Here is a 22,611-nt window from a genome sequence, read left to right as displayed (position 1 = left end):
TCTTCAATGTCCAGATGAGGTGTGTAGCCGGCTAAAATCGGCCATGTTGCTCCTGGTCTACCTAGTGGACCGAGCCTGTAATGTGATTGTAATGTTTTAGGGCGCCTTTAAACCAGAGATCATGCTCCTGGTATGTGAGTGGAATTTCAATATCCTCAAAAGGAATATATTCCTCAGGTGGTTCATCTTCTTTGTAGAAGTGAAACGTTTTAGTTACTGGATTTGATTCTGGGAATACTATCCATGAATAGAATACCTCTGTCTGGTGAGATTCATGTGCCTCTATCATAAAAACTGCTCTACCACCTCTTGGTGTTAGGCCATGTTTTATATGTTTTAGAGTTATGGCTCTCCTTTAATTTGGAGCGATGATTTTCGCATTTTCATCGGTTTCATCAAAACCTGTATAATCAAAAGCTGCTGCGACATCGTCGGGTACAGCTCCACCGGTTCCGGTGTTATTATCCTCGTTTAGGGACATTGTTTAATGAAAATTGCAGAGCAAGTTTAAAGGGAACAAAGATAAGGTACACAATATTTTGAAACACTGTATCCTTCAACGTTGAACAAACCAAACAGCTTTCTCGTGCAGGAGATATGAACTGCTACAATCGTAAGACAGAATGCAAAGTATAATATGTACAGCGTTAGCAGTAAGATAAAATAATACTGCAATAGCATGGTTTGCAGCTATGACAGATATTCATGAAATACATACATTAATAACACAGGCTAAAATGTAATTATCATCTGATGCTTCTAGCTAGTTCTACCCCAGTGTACCTAACCTAAGTGTAGTACGAGGTAAGAAGTAGGTGCTGTTTGTCCATAGTCTAGTTTAGCTATAGTTGCCAAGATTTGCCAAAAGTCCCTCTAGGTTCTAGTCCGCTCCATACCTTAGAATGAGTGCGGTTGGAATCTTTTTCCGAGTCTCGATCTCTAACACCCCGCAAGGGGAGTCAGAAACACTGGAGCTGGATTCTCTGTGAGGAGGATGACAGCGTCTGGTCAGTGCATCAGGCGGGGACTTGACTTCCTTCCGACCTTGCAAGTAGACAGCTGAACTGTGGTTTGCCATGGTAAGTGAAGGTATATTTATATATTGAAGGTGTTTAGAAATGCCAGTATTGACGTAAAAGTCGGGCAGAAGAACGTCATGAATGAACCCCTAAGGAATAGATGTTCATGCATAATTAATGAGTTCTTGGAGAAATCAATGTCCAAGCAAGGGGAAGTCCTAAAGGCTTAAGAATCTGGTTTTCCAAGAACTCGTTGTGAGGTAGATGAACGAATGTAGGTGGCCATGCCTGTATTTGGTTAGCATGGATAATGCCTAAATAAGGGTAGGATTTCTATGCCTAAATATGGGCAATGCGAATTGTGCCTATATAAGGACATAAATCGGGAAACCTATATAAGGTATCTAAATCGACACACAACAATATGGCGTCCACCTGCTCACCCCCTGTCACACAACGCAGCGCAGTACCTTTGGGTGCTGTGCTGCGTTGCATGACACCTTTGTAAATCTGGGCCTTAGTTTGCCACCTGCTTCAACTAAAGGTATTTGCGATAGCTGAGATACATTAAGATGTGAAAGTATATATTCTTTAAACCACTGTTGCCAGGAAATTGCTCATCTCTAAGCTAAGATGTTGTTGAATGGTCATCTTAAATTTGTATTTCTATCATGATCAATTGTATGCAGGTCCAGGAGCCGTCTTCAGTGTGCCATTTTTTAGATTTCAGAAAATAAGACTAGTACACTTTTTTGCCTGGCTCGTATATTGGTACATCATTAATCGTTCCATTTTGCAGGAGTTACTCCACCTTTTTCAGCAAGAGAGCCATGTGATCTACTTGAACGTTTAACTTTATGGGTCTGTGATTGGGGACTTTGTAGAGAAATGTCTACTGTCCTTTTGGAAACTGCTTGCAGAACCCAAATCTGAGGTTCTGTTTTTATAGTGTCTGTGAAGAATCTCAGTCATTCCCTGATTGTGGTGGTATCAAGGGGTAATTAATGAATTGTGGCTTGCTGCAGAAGTCTGCACAGTACATTCTCCTTTGCCTTTTCCTCAAAAGCATACATGCAGGCATGTAGTTTGGTGTTGTCAAGATGTGACATCATTGGTGGTTGTTTACATGCATGTTTGTTGTCTGCCTTGTGTTATAAGCTATAGTGTTCCTCCTATGTGAAATGTACATCTTTGCTGGAGGACACCCACAACTTTAAGTGCATTTTTAAATTTCTGGCAGTATTTTGTCAATGCACAAAAGACCAGTATTTCACTTCAAGTGTCTTGTTTGTTATATGTCTTTGTACCGCAGGTCGTATCCCTGAAATACTCAATAATGAGTAATAAAAGGGTGCAATCAGCTATAACGATGATTTTTTTTTTCTTTTGTTTTTTTAGTTCAAAGGAACTTTATTGATTTTCTTTACAACACAAAATACATAAAAGACAGGGCAAAGTATTGTAGATACATCAAGTCAATCATGTCGCCATTACTAGAAGCCTACAAGAGATGGATCAGACGGTACATTACAATCGGATCAATGCAAAGGGGCACGAGTTAGTTAGTGTACAACCTTGGACTGCAGTAGGTCTTAGTGACCAAGTCATAGAAGAGACATCATACACACTAATTGTCTTTGGTAGATCTATGTCAGGTCAATACGCTTGAGTTATGCTTTCCTCTGTAATGGACCATGAAGAACAAACTGATTGAAGCTGGTAGTCATGAACAATATATTATCCTAGAAGTTGCTGATAATCCTAATTCTAGCGTGGGATGAGTTATGAAAAGTACAATGCCCATAGAAAAAGAGATGAGGAATAGGAAAGCAGAGACTGAAAGAGGTACAGAAGGAGAAAGGGTAAGAAGAGAGAAGCTAGGGCTCGGCGTCAAAGGGCTAAGACTAGAAGCGGTATACACAAAATTAAAAAAGGAGCCTTCATTTAATCCCAATAGGAGGTCTCCATAAGCAGTGAGGGCCGTGAGGTGATATGGTGCAAGATCATCTGGGCCTAGTAACTCAGGGGGGTTTAAAAACCTTAGGACTAGCGTCAAGCGCCTTCCATAGTTTCCTGTGTCTGGGTTTCCAAGGAGAGGTGTTTAAGACAATATTGTCTGCTCCTCTTAAAAAAATTAACCATTCTTGCCATTTCTTGAATGTGATTTTCCCAAAGCTCTTCCAATTACACGGAACTATTTTACACGCCAGTGTTAACACTAAGTCAAGCAGAAAGCGGTCATCCTCCTCCATCAGAATAGGGTCCAAAAAGCCTGCCAATATATAAGATAGTTCTTTAACTAGGGAGACGTTGAGTGTCTGTGCAATGTATTTGAAAATTTGATTCCAAAACTTTTGTAGCATCGGGCATAGCAGGAGCATGTGAGATAAGTCACCTATGTGTGCGTTGCAATTCCAGCATTGTGGGGACGGGTTTAGATTTAATTTAAATAGTCTTGCTGGGGTCCAATATGATCTGTTTATGATCATAAATTTTGTTTGTGAGAGAGTGTGGGAGATTTTGTGTATGAAAGGCATTGTATGTATTTGCTTCTAGTCCAGTGTAATTGTTTTGCTGTTTGGTTCTGCCTCCCATTTTGCCACATTATTCAACTGTTGTTTGCACGGTTCGGGGAGCAGTAATTAGTAAATCCTTGAGACTGTGTGACCAGCGCTCAGTAATTGGGTGAGTCTTGAGGGTAGTGAGGGGGGGTTAAAAATAGCGTTAAGTTTTGAGATCTGGACTTTCACTTTCAGAACATCATAGAAGTCTAACTCAGCTAAACCCTTTTCTTTTTTAAGTGTGGAGAATGGAATAGGAAAAGTCTTATTATATAGGTCTTTAAGGAAATTGATCCCTTTGCGCGACCAATCTTTCCAAAATATGGTTTCTTTATTTATTTTTATCGCTGGGTTGTTCCAGATCGCCTGTAGATTTGAGGCACCCATTTTTGTTGTAGAGAGAGTATATAGCCGTTTTAATGCTTTTTTCGTATTTATTATGATATAATTAGAGTGTTCCAGTTTATTGGTCTGCATTGTCATAATTGCTTGGAGTGGAATTCCTTTAGTGAGGCCCTGGGGCCTGACGGGTATAATGCATCCTTTTATAAGTCCTTCGAAGAGCACCTACATGACCCTTTACTACTCTTATATCACCAGTTCACAACCACGGGCCAAATAACTGGCACACCATCGGAAGCCATAATCACAGTTATCCCAAAAGAGGGAAAGGACGAATCGTTAACAAAAAACTATAGACCAATTTCACTAATAAACCTAGACTGCAAGCTATATGCTATGATTTTATCTTCCAGAATTAAAAAATATATAGCTAAACTCATCCACTCATCTCAAACAGGATTTCTAAAAAACAGGTTGTCCAGTGATAATACCAGAATGTTTTGTCACGCAATAGAAAAAGCAAAAATAATAAACTCTCTCCGACAGTCACAATAACGCTTGACGCAGTAAAAGCGTTTGATAAAGTCGACTTGTCATTCCTAGAGGCGTCAGTTAGGAAATATAATCTAGGAGAGAACTTGATCAAGATGATCATGGCACTATACCATGAACCAAGGGCTAGGGTGAGAGCCGGAGGACCACTTTCAGAATTTTTTCAGTTAAAACAGGGCACCAGGCAAGGCTGCCCTTTATCCCCCTCACTATTCCTATTGGCCATTGAACCTCTCCTACAACATTTACGGGCCAGCCAGGACATCCAAGGCATAGACTTCGGGAGGAATACATTCAAGGTGGCAGCATACGCTGACGACATACTAGTCGTGTCCAAGGATGCAACCAAAGCCATACTGGCCCTCATGAAGTCGATCCAATCATATGCAGAAGTCTCAGATTACACACACAATAGGGACAAGACCGAAGTAAAATTACTCAATTTATGTGGCTCCAAGGAGATTTTAGGCAAGTCTGGACTGTCATGGCAACCTGGTGCAATAAAATATCTAGGTCTAGAATTCGCAAACGACCTCATCGCCACTCTAGAGGTGAACGAAACAATCACTTTAAAAAAAATCACAGATCTTCTAGAAGGGTGGTCACCTAAATTCTTATCGAGGTGAGGGAGAGTAGAAACTATTAAAATGATGACCGCACCTCTCATAAACTATCTTGTTAGTATGTTGCCCATAATGCTCTCACATAACTTTATAAATAAGGTAGATAAGGCTAATAGTAACTTCCTATAGCAAGGAAAAAAAGCGAGGATCTCGACAAGTAAACTGAGGCTGGGGAAAAACATGGAAGGAGTAGGTCTTCCTAATTTCAGAAATGATCAAATAGCTTTCTTTTGCAAGCAGGGAGCTGCTTGGTTCATAGATAACCCTAGCTATAACGATGATTTAAAGTAGGTATTAGTGAATAGCTACAGATGCAGCACATTTTTATGTTCCTCTGGTATGTGCTGAATTAAGCACTCAAAGACCTCCCTTTGCTGATGGGAACACCAATAGACCAATGCTGTGGAGCTGGTAGTACACCATGGAGTGGATTCTGTGGTCTGATGTGGTGGGTAAACAATACTCTTCCTCTCAGCGGATGTCACATCTCAGAAGGGTTAACTCGTATCTAGGGCCTTGCGCAGCTTCAAACCACTGTATCAGTGACCCATCTGGTTTGCAAATTATAAAACTTTGTTTATTGCAGGGAGCTCAAAACTGCTATATGTGCATATATAGAATTAAAATATCCTGAGCTGAATTATATCGAAACATATATTATTTTGTTATGTATGGCTCTCATAGAGAGCCTTTATTGTTGGTGAGTTTCCAAAACTGATACCTGACTGCTATGATGAACAGTTGATAACAAACCCTTTACCCAATGTTGCCATATAATTTAGGTCTTCGAAGCCAGACTGACAGGACTCTCTGAGAGCCAGTCACCACAGTGCTACTTGTCTGCTTTGAATGAAAGCAGAAGGAACAGCAGCATGAGGGGAGAGAAGCAAGGGATGTTAAAGGGGGCTGATCAAGGATGACAGGTAAGGTATATTTGTATTATTTTTATCTATCAGACAGAGATACATAACAGAGGCCATGTTATGTATGGATCCCCAATGACTCCACTGCCACTGCATAGCAGTTGAAAGCAGAGACAGATGATTTGGGGGCCATACATAACATAAAATTATAGATGGGTAAAAAGTGAATTACTTGGATGTTTTTCATCTCAGGGTTCTGAGTCACATCCTAGACAACGACTCGAGCTTCGCTATTGTTGTCCATTTCATGTCACCCAGAACCCCTCAGTTAAAAACATCCAGTTAATTCACTGTTACCTATCTATAATTCTATATATTATATTTAACAATTCAAAATTATTTCTCAGAAAAATCTTCTCTTCAATGAGTTATAAATCCACCATTTATTCTTACATTTACAAGAGGATGGTGTTCCCTAAACTTGCAGTGCCTGATTCACAAAGGTAAACTTACAGTTTTATGTATGTTTACGATATTTTGCAATTCACAAACAATTTTTACAAGTAGTATCTTCATAACGTTCTATCTATTTACGGGCGGAGTCTCCGCCATGAGTGCGGAGACTACGCAGTCGTAAAGATACTACTTATAAAATTGCTTTGTGAATTGCAGAAAATTGAGAACTTGTACAGTTTTTGAGGTTTTATGATTGTATCCTTAAATGTCTGATCCTTTACACAGATAGGCATCATAGGTGAATATTCTTGAGGCGCAAAGGAAAGGTCCTTCACTAGATTCTCTGTCCTTCGCAGAACATAGCTAAATGTGTTAGCTATATTCTGTGAAGGACAGAGAATCTAGTCCACAGTGAGGAACCACTTCTTCAGGGCAGAGATATATATTATAGTAGTTGTGGTTAGTGACAATTGCAAGCACATAGATGGTGTTTCTTGCAACTAATCATATGTTATCTAAAGGTATATGTTCATGATCACTCAAATGCTCACATGATGTACAGAGCTTTACTGAAGGGAAGTAGCATGTTCTTCTGATGGGTACTTCTAACCGCAGATTCCGCATGTTTACAATAGATACAAAGCAATACTTCCTGAAGGTGGAAGGTCTGTGAGACCGAATGGTGTAGTCCTGTAGGACCCAAAGGTGTGGTCCTGTAGAATGCAACGGGCAGAATTCCCTTCCTGTTGGACCTGGCTGGCAAGGAAGTAGTGCTTAGTAAATGTATGTCTTGATGCCCACGTTCGGTCTGACAGATATTCAGATTAGGCAGTCCACATGCCATCACAGTGGTCGCAGCATTAGCCCTGGAGGAATGGGCTCTTAGTCCTTCTGGAGGTTGCTTCTTGGCCAGTGCTTAGGAGATCGCAATGCAGAGGCCTACCCACCTTGAAAAAGCCCTTTTTAATCCCTCCTTAACTATCTTTCACCCAGAGATCCCCACAAAACGATGATGATCAACATTATGACCTCTGGTATGATAGATGTAAAAGCTTAAGGCTTTTTTTGGGTCTAGCTAATGGAGTCTCTATTACGTTATCTGTATTTTTATAGTGCGCTAATCACCTGCAAGTGTATCTAGAAGCATATGGTAGCTGCATGGGGCATGCTCCAGCAGGCTTACTCGAGGAGCCATGTCTACAGCTTCTTGCGGAATTCTAGAAGGAAGGTGGAGGCTCTGATGTGTTGAGGGAGGTTGTTCCTGGCTTTAGGAGCTAGGTGTGAGAAGGTGTGACCACTACAAACTGCATTGTGTATGCGTGGGAAGTGTGATAGTGCAAGCCTGGTATAGCAGAGGAGTCTGGACGGTTGGTAAAAATGACTGGAGATGTTCAGGAAGTGCAGGACCTGTAATGTGGAGTTCTTTGGAGGTGTGGGAAGGAGTTTGAAGTGTGCACACTAGTGTGTTGGGAGCCACTGAAGTTCCATGAGGTGAGGTGTGATGTGGGCTCAACATGGGAGGTTGCGGACAACCTGACTGCTTTGTTGTGGACAGTCTGAAGTCTTCTTGTGAGCTGGTTAGCTATTCTTGCATATTTGGTGATCCCTTAGTCCAGTCTGCTGGTGATGAGGGCTTGGGTGACCATTTTCCTGGTGCAGTCTGGTTGCCACTTGAAAATCTTTTTCAACATTCTCAGGGTGTTGAATCAGGATGAGGCAACAGCGTTTCCTTGGGCTGCCATGTCCAGCTTGATGCTAGTGAGGCAGAGCAATGTAAGTTGGGAGAGTGAAGAATTGCCCAACATGAAAAGGAGGCACTACTTTTGGCAAAAGGCTGCCCTGGTCCACAACACTTGTTTGTTGGGTAACAAGGTGGTGTAGGGCAGCTGCACTGAGAGAACCTGAAGCTTACTAATGCGATGAGAGAAGGTGATCGCAATGAGTAAGACAGTTTTGAGAATCAGAAGATGGTACCAGCAAGTGCATTGGCACGAAAGGGGGTACACATGAGGAACGTCAGGACCAAATTAAGATCCAACTCTGACATCATAAACAGTTTGGGAGGGAACATATGTGTCAAACGTTTAATAAACAGCATCTCACCAGGTGATATAAACAAGGATGATTGGTCAGGCAAATACAAATGGGCCGAAAGATATAACAAATACCTTTAATAGTGCCTATGGAACGCCTAGCTGGGCCAAAGACAAAACAATAAAACATCTGAACTCGAACGTGCAGAAGCTTTGACTCTGCACATTTTTGACAGTGGCGAAAACATCCAGCCAGGGTCCTCCCCTCTGTTGGAAGATGCCCTACATCACTTTAGGGAGCAACCACCATTCATGATCCGCCTGGAACTGCGGCTGGCACAGGACCCGGGACCCCACTCTGACATTCTTGTTGCCAGTGCCACATGACAGTGGTGCTGTCCATGAGAACCTGCACCAGACTTTCCTTCCCTCGATGGAGGCCTCCAGAGCAAGGCAAATGGGCCACAGCTCAATCCAATTGATATGAAGTTGGGTTTTGCCTGAGACCAGAGCCCTCTGATCCCCACCTCCCCCAGATGACCTCCACAACACAGCAATAACACATCCGTCACCACCATCAGTTTTAGGTTGGAGAAGGGATAGCATTCTGCCTCTGGTGAGGAAGCCACCAAGACCAATCTTGATCAGTCTCTATCGAAACCTAGATGACATCGAACAAGTTTCATTTTTTCTGGAAACACTAAAACTTCGCATCTCATTACAGAGCCCACATATACCACCTTTTAAGGTGGAAATGAGGGTTTGTGCGGCCAACTGGCTAAGAAGCCTCAGTGCTGCTCTCACAGAGATCCAGACCTGAGGCTGAAACATCAGGATAATGTCCTGAATGTCCTGCACTCTTTGCGGTGGAGAAAAGGCCCTGAACAGCAATGTGTCAAGGACAGCTCCTATAAAAGGAAGTCTCTGTGAAGGAGTTAGGTGCAACTTTGGCTCGTTGACCAAGAACCCCAGTAAACTCATAATGTTCGTAGACATCTAAAGGTGATCTATCACTGAACAGCCAATGTTAAACATGGCATCCTCGGTGTGGTTTTCTTCTTAACTTTTTTTGCCTTCAGACCTCCTGTTTTGCTTACTTCCTTCTTGCTTGTTTAAGGACTTTGCGCATTTTACTACAATAAACCAGTGCTAAGGTGCCCGTGCCTCTCTTGAAAACATGGTAACATTGACTTATAACCAATTGGAATATTTTATTTACTTGTAAGTCCCTGGTAAAGTGCAAATACCTGTGCCCAGGGTCTGTAAATTAAATGTAACTTGTGTGCCTCCAGCGCAGATTGTGCCACCCACCAAAGTAGCACTTTAAACTAGCTTCAGGTCTGCCATTGCAGCTTGTGTGTGCCGTTTTTAAACTGCCATGTCGACCTGGCAAAATAAACCCTTTGCTAAGCTCAAACCTTCCTTTTTAATACATGTAAGTCTCCCCTAGGGTAGGCCCTAAACAGTCCAGAGAGCAGGGTGCAGTGCATTTAAAAAGTCTGACAAGTACTTTTAGTTTTACATGTCCTGGTAAAGAAAAACTCTTAAATTCGTCATTCACTACTTAAAGGCCTACTAAATAGTCTACATTGGTGTTACCTTATTAAGTGATTATTTCCAAATGGGAGCAGGTAACCAGTTTATGTTTGGTGTCTTTAGAATTGTAATGGAAAATCCTCTCATGGTGAAGTAACTTTTAGAATTTTGTATTTTTCTGCCTTAGCCATTTAGTGCCTGCAGGCTGTCTCTAGGTGACATGACTGGGTGTAGCTTACAATTGGATCTTGTGTATTCCTCCTAGACAGCCTCAAACAATAGAGAGCTTGGCTGTGCCTGGATGGACCATCACTTACAGGGTGGGAGGGAGGAGCTGGACACAGCCATACTTACACTTGAATAGACTATTCCCTTGCTCCACACATACCCCCTCTAAATAGTCTGGAGCCAGTACAGGGAAGGCAGTATGCCCGAGGACCTCAAAGGCAAACTCCTAGAAGCTTCCCCCCTTCAAAGGAAGTCTAGGCATGAGTATCGGACCGCAGACACCAACTATTCACTACACTTCTGGACCTGTGTATACTCTACCATGCCAGGAAGAACTGCTGTGATGCCTAAAGGACTGCCACCCTTCTGGGCTGCTGCTCTGAAGAAACTCCTCCCTGCTCGCCTCTTGCCTGTGTGAGAAGGACTGGACCTGTATCTGTTAATGCCAAGGACCCCAAAGTGACTACCAGGGCTAAGTGGCTGGTCTCCTGACTAGAGCTTTGGAAACAGAAGGCTCCAACAGCTTTGAACCCAGCACATGGACTCTGCTATCTGCGAGTTCTGCCTGTCCAAGTGGTGCCCCCTTAGTCCTTGACCTTAGGAAATGGGCCTGAAGGTGTACTGCCAGCACATCTGTGGATCCAGCAGAAACGACGCATCACCTCTGATAAGTTGTGCAATCACAAGTAGAAATGACACATTGAATCGGCTGCAAGGGTTCTTCTGATGAAATGACTCCATATCGACCCCACAGTCTGCATTGGAACTGCCGCCTGTGCAAAGCTTCCTGACGCAACGCCCTTCTTGATGGCAGCCTCAATGACTATGCAGGCTTCCACATCGCTGCCTCACAGCTCTTTGGAACTGATACATTGCCATGACTGCGCAGCACTCCCTCAACACTAGACTTCGCATCGCAAGCCATCGTTGATGGGATCCACAACGCAGGACCTCGCATCGCAGCTGCACCTCTCCATGGAACTGACACATTTCCTTGGCTGCGCAACGCATCCTCAGGGCAGGACCTTGCAACGCTCCACAAACTAGGGTTTAAGGTTAAGTTTGATTTCTCAGTGCCAAGTTACCAGAGGGTTGGGCACAGGTTAATTTGGGGTTTGCCTGTGCCTCACCCAGACAAGAATCGGGGTTGCTGCTTGTGTAGGATTTAACGTCCATCTACCAGTAACCCAATTTCTTACAAACAGTTGTGGGAATTAGGGGAAAACTGGTATCCGCATCCTCCCATGATGTACAATAGGTCATTTGAACTCTGGCAGGGATCTGAGTTCCCGCTTCTGATCATCTTGAGACAGACTGGCCACTGCATTTAAAGAAGCCCTCAGCTCTGGTGTGGTTTCTGAATGAACGGCAATGACATACAGGGTGTTTTCCCCTTAAAGGCGTAGCTTAATCTGTGAGGGTCTGGGATGTAAATCTCAAATTACCCAACTAAAAGAATTCAGTGGGCTGCCGGGCGGAGGGGTGAGATGACCAAGATTTGGGATAGACAGTTAAGGAACAATACAAATCTGCATTAATTGGCCCTAAAGTGTCTAAAGTGGTACAGTGTGCGAAAACAATAGATTGGAATACTACCCCGAGCGATTGTCACTGATTCGACTATTTGCAAATATTAATCCCATCACCTCTTGGGTCTTTGATTGCCAGTAGTATGCCTTGGAACCCGAGACTGGCACAGCTTTGCAAGCCTACTACTGCCAATGTTTGTGAATTCTGAAGAGCAGTAAATTGGCACCCATTCAAGGAGTATTGCTATGGGAGCAGATTTATTATTTTTTGGTAAACCATTTACTCTATATATTTAAGTTTCCATTCCAAAAATGAACAAGTTAAAAGCTCCTAGTAAAATGATAATGACCAGACAAATTGACACAGAAATAGTATGCCTAACTCGGGCCGCCAAACCCAACTACCAAGTCAAGTATATATTTGGGGGATGTCACACACCTTTGAAGCTACACCCTTTCCCAATCCACCTCGGCCTGGTAGTTCTCCTTGAGAACTCATGACTATGGTCACATACGACACAATGGCCTGGAGTCTCTGCCCTAAGCTCGCTTTTTTCAAATGTATTTTCTCCTCACACACTCTTCCTTGCCTCTGCTACGAGAAGCTTTGAAAGGGGAGTTGTCAAATCTGTTCATGTAGGGAGGGTTCCAAGTTTCTATTTTCACATTTTACAAATCGTTTTATCAAGTGAGTGAAGGCCCTATGTACCAAGCCAGAGTTGCAAAGAGAGGTATGGGTACCAGCAAATTAATAGGGCTAGCCGAGCCAGAGCCAACAGTCTGTAAAATGTAGTAATATGATACAGTCTCTTGTATATTACAAAAAATATTTCTCAATACACAGAATTGTTTCACTTTAGTACATCAGATGATATCACTGGCTTGGCAGACATTTATTAAAATTTTTCATACATGACAATGCCATTAGAGAACTAAAGGGCATGTCAGTAGTCAAGTAAACCTTAAAAGTGTCCTGGATTCTTATTACATTATACATTCTACATTATTGTCTATTATATCAAACAGCACAGGTGGTTGTACAGTGCACATTCTGAACTCAAGTATTTTAAAGTGCTCTAATATGTGAAAATAAAGAGAAGGGAGGGTCTGTGAAAAACATAATGTTTGCCTGGGCTCAGACAATTTGGACAAGCAAGGAAGCTGGTATTAATTCCTGGGCATCTGGTTTCACGTTTTGAAATTCAACTAGCAGATATATATCTGTCTCTCCTGGTTGCCATCATAAGTCATTTATTCTTGGACGAACACCGCCACAGATATAGCAGTTCTGCCTGCCCCCACAGACCCAACTACAAACTGAAGCTACACCTATTTTCCTCCTGCATGTTGAAGGAATCAGTCATTTTTCCTTCCTAGTCCAAAACGCCTCGAATGTCAGTTCCAAGCAGGACAATATGTATTATAAAGCTTGCCCTAAATAGGGTGGGCCATCTAAAGCGTAAATGCTGGTGGCTCTTTAATCACAGCATCATTTATGACTTGCAAGTTATAGCAGGGCTAGTACTCCACAAAACTCTAACTGAGGCCCAATATCCCCAGGTAACAAACTCAATTCCACTGGGATCTAGTCAGTTAAATGGAAACAGAGATTGATACTTACTTAAGAGAGTTGAAGGCTAGTTGCTTTAAGGTCTTCAGGTCGCTCTTCATCCCTCCAATGCCCATGAAGACTTCATAGAAATCGTACGACAATCCTTTGGATCCAAAGAGGGGCGGATCATCAGAGCTGATCACAAGAGGATGCCCACTAGCCATGAGAACTGAAGCTGGGTGGTTCCTGAGATCCGAGACCAGCATCAGCACCTGTCAAGGAGAGAGCATGTCTTTTTTTCTTTTTTTTACAGATGCTCACTTCACAGGCAGCACACAGGGGTCACAGCACAAACATACGGCAAAGATGTTGGAGCTTAGGGAATCAAGGCGTTTATGCCCTCCGATGTTCTGAAAGTGAGGCTCTTCCGAATGTAAATTGTAGGGCAAAAGACACAATGTTAAGCGTGACCGTATACTATGGGATAGAAATCAAGACGCATCATCAGTATATAACAAAACATTCAGGGGCTTATTTATGAGCCCTTGCGTCACTTTTGCGCCACATGGGCATCACATTTTGTGACGCACTGGCAGCGTAAAAAATGCGCCATGTTGTGTCATATGTACAAAGTGACGCATCTAGGTAGATGCGTCATTTTGTAAACCCCTGCTCCACATTTCACCTGCGTCAGGTATAATGGGCCTCATTTATGAAAAGTGATGCATCGCTGCGTGAAAACAGCGATGCGTCACTTTTCATTGCGCCCTCCTTGCGACATGCTGGATGCGTCATATTTACAGTATGACGCATCATGTCGCAAAGAGTTACAGATACTTCAGTATTTCTGACGTATCTGTAGGCGCAAAAATTACGCATTGTTGGAGTGTGTCACAAATGTGACGCAACTTTAGCAATGGGTCATTTCACATGGGCAAGTCCCATTTCAAATGTGCCTGCGTCAGTCTTATGCCTGCTGTGAGGCAGGTGTAAGATATTGATGCATTTGCGTCCTAGAATTGGCGCAGTGAAATCTCATAGATTTCTCTGCGTCACTTATATGAGGCTTACTTGCGTCGGAACGCCCACCCTGCATACATTATACCTGGCGCAGGTATAATGTGGTGTCACTTTGTAAATATGACGCAACATAGTGCATTTTTTACACCGCTGGTATGTCACAAAAAGTGACGCATAGGCGGTGCAAAAGTGACCCAAGAGCTCATAAATAAGCCCCAATGTATGCAGGGTGGGTGTTCTGACACAAGTAAGCCTCATAGAAGTGATGCAGTGAAATCTATGAGATTTCACTGCGTCACTTCTAGGACGCAACTGCATCAATATCTTATGCCTGCCTCACAGCAGGCGTGAGACTGATGCAGGCACATTTGAAATGGGACTTGCCCATGTGAAATGACCCATTGATGGATTTGCGTCACTTTTGCGACACACACCAGCAATGGGTCATTTTTGCGTCCACAGATAAGTCAGAAATACTGACATATCTGTAACTCCTTGCGACATGATGCGTCATACTGTAAATATGACGCATACAACATGTCGCAAGGAGGGCGCAATGAAAAGTGACGCATCGCTGTTTTCACGCAGCGATGCGTCACTTTTCATAAATAAGGCCCTCAAGGATGGTCCTTGTCCCTAGATGGGCCCTGATAAGGCTAGTCAGGGTTATTTAATGCAGACCCTATATCACCACCTGACATCAACCCTCTTGTCCGAACACTGTACAACAAGACCAGATCAGGATCCATGATTGCTTCCAGCAAGAGACGGCTAGGTTTGGTAGTCCAATACTAAAAAAAGCAATGCGCTGCTTAGCAAAAGCCAGCATCAACCAATGAAGCCAAGTGGCACTTCCTTCAAGTCTGTCACTGGAGAGAAGCTGTTCCAGGCAACATGGATGAGATACACGACATGTCCTCAAGCCTGTGTCCCCTCATTATGAAGACCTCTCATTTAGAGATTGAAATATGGGCTACAGAAGATGCAAGATGAGATGTCCATCAACATGGAGGTATGGGGAGAATGAGGAAGTCTAACAATGACTTGTCACAAGGGAAACAAAGTCGGCATGTTTCCATCAGAACCATAGATCAGGAATAATCCAAACCAGATGATAAACAGAAGATCCACAAACAATGTCCTAGAAAGACACTATAAACAACCAAGGTTGTTGTGCATCAAAGACACACGATCCACTGTCTCTACACAACAACAATGTTATACCTGGCAATGGTTAGGTAGGAGGCCTCAAGACCCAAATCTCTACCATGAACAAATCTTGATCAATAATGAAACTCCCAGTGAAGCAGATCAGCTGAATGAAGGACAGCCACAATGAGGTTTGCACAAACTGCAAAGAGGCAAGTATTTGGCAAACAATACACTACACATATAAAATAAAATGCAATACACAGCAGAGCACAACACATTATAAGGAAGATGAATGACATCAGTGCAGAAACCACTTTTCCCACGAAAGCAGCTAGGCCGTTTGTTTATTTGGACATTTGTGTGGATAAAATTCAATTTCTAGTAATGCCCAATAAGATAAAGTGATTTAATTAACAACATACTCATTTTTTTAAACCTTTTTCTTGAATTTTTGTCAGCATCCATAGCAGATATCAGGAGACAGAGTCAAACATCAGAATAGTCTGCCTTGCATCATTCACAAATCGGATTTGATCCAATGCTAACATTCATGAATGAGTTTTAGCATTTCATGCAAAATAAGCTTATATATCGAATCACTACATAACATGAGAGATATAATGACACTCGCAGTTTTTATTGTCTATATGTAGCACCAGAGAGTTAGCATTTGTTTAATACATTGCTATGTGTTGGGACAGGAAAGTCCTCTGCATGGTCCCGCTGCAACAATATATGGATCCTAGCTCTGAATATTGGTCATGGGTGTGCACCATGACCTAGGCCTTTCTCACTGTAATGCAGTCTGTTTAGACCAGAATAGGCACATCAAGCGCTTCCCCCATGAAGATAGAGGGCTACCGCCCTTACCTGAAGTGACACAAACATGGTGGTGGCAGCATACCTGGTATGGTGTTGAGTAGATTTAGTAATGTGTACAGGCATTTTTACCTGTGTCACAAGAGTGGGGCAGACTGACTCACTTATGAAACGTTCAGTGGCTGTGTACTTAACGAGGCCCAATGAGAATCCTGGAGAATAGATCCCATGCACCAGTCCAGTCAGGATCAGTGCTGTGAGAAAGATGTCCACTTTCTGGTGGAAGTCGGTAACCTATTTGGGGCGACGTGGTGTTGCAGGCAGTTGCGCTCTATCACTGATTGCATTGGAGCTGTCACTGTGTCTGTGAACGCCATATGCCAGGAGAGGACCACCGAGCTTGCCTGGGTCATCGCCCTTTGCCACTGAGATTGTGTGGGCAGTCGCCTGGTGCAACTGAGACTTTGGGCCATTGCCCAGGTCTGTGCCCCCTTATGTGCCTTGAGGTGGGCAGCGAAGACTGCAGGGGTTGTCGCCTGGAGGTTCCGACCCGATCAAGACCATTGCATTGGCCTGTGACCCCCAAATGCCAGTAGGGGCCAGTAGGACCACTATGGACATTGCAATGTTACTGGAGTCCCTGCAAGCCACGAGGAGACTCAAAAATATACCCAGAAGCCATCCTGCTGAAGGACGCAACTTCGTCCGATTGCCCGGGAGGACCACAAAGAAGCTGCTGCTGTGTCTAGGTGCCACTGCCGTCTGCGACCCCCTCATATAAAGGCTGCCAGTGCTAAACATGGGAGACCATAGCGCATGCAGCTCACTGTGGGATGCAGGGGGCGAACAGCCTTTGCTCTTAGACACTTCAAAGACTGCATTAGTTACATTTTTAATAGTTATGAAAATTTATTGATTTAAATTGTGTGTTTTTTAAAGGTTTTGTAGCAGGTTGTGTGTTTATAGGGGTATAGAGTGGGAAGTAATTTAATCATAATACATTAATGGTTATGTTTTAATTAATATTACTTAATTAATTGATAATGAATTATGTTAATTGTGTAATTGTTTTGTTTTTTAGGTGCGGGTTGTGGGGTTATAGGGGTGAAGGTTGGGAACTAATTTATTTGTAATTTATTCATAATTAGGTGCTAATTAATTTTAAGTGATTGCTAATTTATTATGGTAATTGTGTAATAATATTTTTAAGAGTGGGTTGTGGAGCTTACAGGGGTAAAGGGTGGGAAGTAATTTATGTTTTAATGATTCATAGTTAATTAATAATTAATTGACAATACATTTTGTTAATTAAATGTTTTTAGCTTTGGTTTGTAGGGTTTATAGGGCTAAAGGGTGGGGAGTAAATTATTTTATTTTATGTATTTACTACTTGTGAGATACTAACACATATTTACTTGTAAATTAGTTAATTTAATTGTCTTATTAATATTTTTAGTTTAATTTTAGGTTGAAGTTGTGGGGTTTATATGGGTAAAGGGTGGTAAGTTAAATAATTTTAATGAATTTCTATTAAGTTTTTCCTAAATAATATTTGTTTAATTGATAAATAATTATGTTAATTGTGCAATTCAATGTCTTAAAATTTAGATGTGGGTTGTTGGTTTTGTAGGGGTGTGGGGAGGGAAGTAAATTCATTCCACATTTTTAATATTAAATATATTTGTAATTTTTATTCAACATACATTTGAATTTATTTACTTTTTTTAATTATTTTCTTTTTGTTTAAGATATTTTACTTGTTTTTAATGCTGCATTGACTGGAGTGGAAGTAGTAAATTGTACCCCTCTGCAATCCAACACTTTCTCTACTGTTGGGCCGACTGGAGTGGGAATAGTACGTTTTACCCCTCCACAATCCAACTCTTTTCCTCTGGTTACAGTGACTGGAGTGGGAATAATAAATGTTATCACTTCGCAATCCAACACTTTCCCTACTGTTGCACTGACTGGAGTGGGAATATTTTGAAATCGTTTTGTAAAGCACTCAATACCCGAAGGTGTCTTAGCACTAGGCGGATCAAGGATGGAAAAGGGACAAAGGCCAAATAATAAGTCGACAAACACTAGCTCTAAGTCGGCGGAAACAGCCAGGTCTTTAGCTGCTTTCTAAACAGCTGCAGGCTGTGTTGGGAGCGGAGGTCCAGAGGGAGGGAATTCCATAACGTTTCCCCCTGGAATGTCAGTGTCCTCCCTCCTCACAATTTTGCTCGATTAATTCTGGGCATCTGAACCTTGTGCTCCATGCTAGATCTAGGCGTTCTACTGGGTGTATACCATGTGAATAGCTCTTGGAAATAGAGGAAGCCAGGTCCGTGAAGCGCCTTGTGCATTAAGCACAATGTTTTAAAAGAAATTCTCCTCTCTACTGGTAGCCAATGAAGGCCATGCAGTAAACGCGACACCGGTTTAAACTTGGGGATGTTCAAGAGTGTTCTGGCCACCGCATTTTGAAGAGACTGCAATTTTCTTAACAGGTATTTCGAGGTACCGAGATAAAGTGCATTGCAGTAGTCTAGTTTCGACCCAATGAGGGCCAACATTACGGTCTTCTGGAGATCTGTTGGAATAAACAGGAGTATTTTTTTTAGAATTCGTAACAAAAAATAGCCCTAGGAGATCACTGCATTAATCTGAGCACTGAAGCATAACTTGGTGTAAAAAATGACTCCCAGGTTTTTAGCCTTCAGAACTGGCTTAGGTTAATCCCCCAACTCCTGGGGCCACCAAGATGCATTCCAGAAGGAGGATTCATTCAAAAAAAGCAGTACCTCCATTTTCCCGGAGTTTAATTTCAGACAATTCTCCTTCATCCAACTTGCCACTGCGGTCAAGCAGCTGTGGAAAATGTTGGCATCATTTTCAACCTGAGATGATACCGACACCACAATCTGTGTGTCATCAGCAGAAGAGAGCACAGACAAGCCAAAACTCACAATAAGCTGTACCAAAGGGGTGACATATACATTGAAAAGCGTAGGACTGAGCGCTAAGCCCTGTGGCACCCCACATGGGAGGGAGAAGGGATGGGATTTTAGCTCTCCCATCTCGACCCACTGTTGCCTGTTTTCAAGAAAAGAGCTCAGCAGCAATAGTGCCGTGCTCCTGAAGCCCAGCGCGTGCAGGCGTTTCCTAAGGAGCACATGGTGGACCGTATCAAAGGCGGCACAGAGATCGAGTAGAATTAGTGCTACTCTGTCGCCCTTGTCCACCCTCCCTTTGATTTCCTCCGATGCGGCCAGCAGTGCGGACTCAGTGCAGTGGTTAGCTCTGAAACCATGCTGTGCCGGATCCAGCAGTTGATGGGCATCCAGAAAGGTCAGCATCTCTGCGTTAATGGCCTTCTCTAAGACCTTAGCCGGGAACAGGAGTCGAAAGATAGGTCTATAACTGTCCACTGACTTAGGGTCCAGAGAGGGTTTTTTCACTAGCGGAAGAATAGAGGCCTTTTTCCAGATGTCAGGATATTGCCTAGAACTCAGTACTTGGTTCAGAAGATCTTCTAGTAGTCCCGCGACCTGACTAGCCAGCTTATTGATGATCCCTGGGGGGCATGGATCAGAGGGAGCCCCAGACTTAATAGAGCTGATAAGGCTGCGTAAGGAGAGAAAACTTCTCAAAAGTGGGGGAGACTTCCTGACCAATAACTGAGCTTGAGACCAAAGCCTCTGTCGAGTTGCAAATGAAGCCAGTGCTGGAAGGCTGCTGAGAGAACGATCCTTGACAAGGTCTGGTATATAATTGGAGTGAGCCTCCTGTAAAGCCTCTATCTTGGCAGTTTTCCATAGCCGGAACTTAACAACTTTAGCTGTGTTACCCAGTTCCCCTCCCTTACATTGTGTAACGATAGAGAAGAAAATAGCTGAATGATCCGTCCATGGAAGTGGAAGGCTCTTAACTGTGCCAAAATCTGCATTGTTAGTAAAGATGCCATCTAGCGTATGGTTGGCTGTATGAGTCGGCGCCTCAATACGTTGGGACAAATCAAAGCTAATGAGAATGTCCACCAAATGTCCTGTATCTACATCAGCTGTGGACTCTAGATGAAAATTAAAGTCCCCTTCCAGCGTGAAATTTGCGTAGGTGATGTTGGATTCCATGAAGAATTGTATTTTATCAATGAAACCCCTCCTGGAACCAGGGGGACGGTACACTAATAGTTCTTGAAATGTGTTGGATTTCATCACACTGAGGCTGAACCTAAGAGCCTCACACTCTAGGTGAAATACCGGTGTGCAACTGGCCTCAGGTCTCCGTGAGAAAAATAATGTCAGGATCATGCTGGATCATTAAATCAGTAAATTCGAGCTTGTGCTTGATGAGAGACCTCGTGTTAAGAAGCAGGCAGTGATATATATATATATATATATTATTTTGTTGTTAATTATAATATTTATTGTTGTGTCCATTGCACTGGGAATAGTAAATTGTAGTATTTTCAAATGTTATATAGTAATTAATTGTATATTTATTATAGTTAGAGTAGTAAATCTTATTTTTGTGTGATGTAAAGAATATTAGGGGACAGAACTTATTTTTATATTTATTTAGCATGAAAAATATATTTTTAAATGGAGTAGGAAATGTATATGTATTTATTTTAATTTTCAATAATCTATTTATGTTGTTGTAATTTATATAATTTTGTGTTTGATTTACTAGAATAATAATATTTGAAAATGTAAATATCTTTTCTTTGTAAATTATAATTAAATTGTAAATAATATGGGGTCTATTATGATGTAGGGCGGATCGCCACAGCCCGCATGGCGGTGGCGATCTGCCCTACATCATACCCCGCCTGCCTTCCATTTCGCCCCCGCCATATTATGATGGTTGCATATGGTGGCGGTGTCTGCTAGACACCGCCAGCCATATTAGGATGCCAGCGGGAAGCAGCCTTTCACGGAAAGGCATGCGGATTCCTGAGTTGGGGGCCCGTTGCGGGTCCCCTGAATGTTGGGAGAATGGGGGGTCACATGGGGGTACCTATGGTACCCCCCTGCATTTGTATGGACGATGTGGCAGGCACCGCGTGCATTGGCCTGTGACCCCCAAATGCCAGTAGGGGCCAGTAGGACCACTATGGACATTGCAATGTTACTGGAGTCCCTGCAAGCCACGAAGAGACTCAAAAATATACCCAGAAGCCATCCTGCTGAAGGACGCAACTTCGTCCGATTGCCCGGGAGGACCACAAAGAAGCTGCTGCTGTGTCTAGGTGCCACTGCCGTCTGCGACCCCCTCATATAAAGGCTGCCAGTGCTAAACATGGGAGACCATAGCGCATGCAGCTCACTGTGGGATGCAGGGGGCGAACAGCCTTTGCTCTTAGACACTTCAAAGACTGCATTAGTTACATTTTTAATAGTTATGAAAATTTATTGATTTAAATTGTGTGTTTTTTAAAGGTTTTGTAGCAGGTTGTGTGTTTATAGGGGTATAGAGTGGGAAGTAATTTAATCATAATACATTAATGGTTATGTTTTAATTAATATTACTTAATTAATTGATAATGAATTATGTTAATTGTGTAATTGTTTTGTTTTTTAGGTGCGGGTTGTGGGGTTATAGGGGTGAAGGTTGGGAACTAATTTATTTGTAATTTATTCATAATTAGGTGCTAATTAATTTTAAGTGATTGCTAATTTATTATGGTAATTGTGTAATAATATTTTTAAGAGTGGGTTGTGGAGCTTACAGGGGTAAAGGGTGGGAAGTAATTTATGTTTTAATGATTCATAGTTAATTAATAATTAATTGACAATACATTTTGTTAATTAAATGTTTTTAGCTTTGGTTTGTAGGGTTTATAGGGCTAAAGGGTGGGGAGTAAATTATTTTATTTTATGTATTTACTACTTGTGAGATACTAACACATATTTAATTGTAAATTAGTTAATTTAATTGTCTTATTAATATTTTTAGTTTAATTTTAGGTTGAAGTTGTGGGGTTTATATGGGTAAAGGGTGGTAAGTTAAATAATTTTAATGAATTTCTATTAAGTTTTTCCTAAATAATATTTGTTTAATTGATAAATAATTATGTTAATTGTGCAATTCAATGTCTTAAAATTTAGATGTGGGTTGTTGGTTTTGTAGGGGTGTGGGGAGGGAAGTAAATTCATTCCACATTTTTAATATTAAATATATTTGTAATTTTTATTCAACATACATTTGAATTTATTTACTTTTTTTAATTATTTTCTTTTTGTTTAAGATATTTTACTTGTTTTTAATGCTGCATTGACTGGAGTGGGAGTAGTAAATTGTACCCCTCTGCAATCCAACACTTTCTCTACTGTTGG

At 42.1% G+C, this 22,611-nt stretch overlaps 1 protein-coding gene across 1 annotated transcript in view; it reads right to left on the bottom strand.

Moving 5' to 3' along the window:
- The window catches only part of LOC146854822 (adenosine deaminase 2-like), a 308,704-nt gene that overhangs the window by 67,073 nt on the left and 219,020 nt on the right, over window positions 1-22,611 (bottom strand). Inside the window, exon 8 of the mRNA XM_085651047.1 lies at window positions 13,364-13,566. Coding sequence (XP_085507173.1) covers window positions 13,364-13,566 — 203 coding nt within the window. The remainder of the gene's footprint in view (window positions 1-13,363; window positions 13,567-22,611) is intronic.

This window comes from Triturus cristatus, chromosome 4_1, assembly GCF_964204655.1.
Source record: "Triturus cristatus chromosome 4_1, aTriCri1.1, whole genome shotgun sequence".
Classification (NCBI taxonomy): Eukaryota; Metazoa; Chordata; class Amphibia; order Caudata; family Salamandridae; genus Triturus; species Triturus cristatus.
The sequence above is the reverse complement of the archived record's forward strand: the minus strand, read 5'-3'. Positions and strand labels throughout refer to the sequence as shown.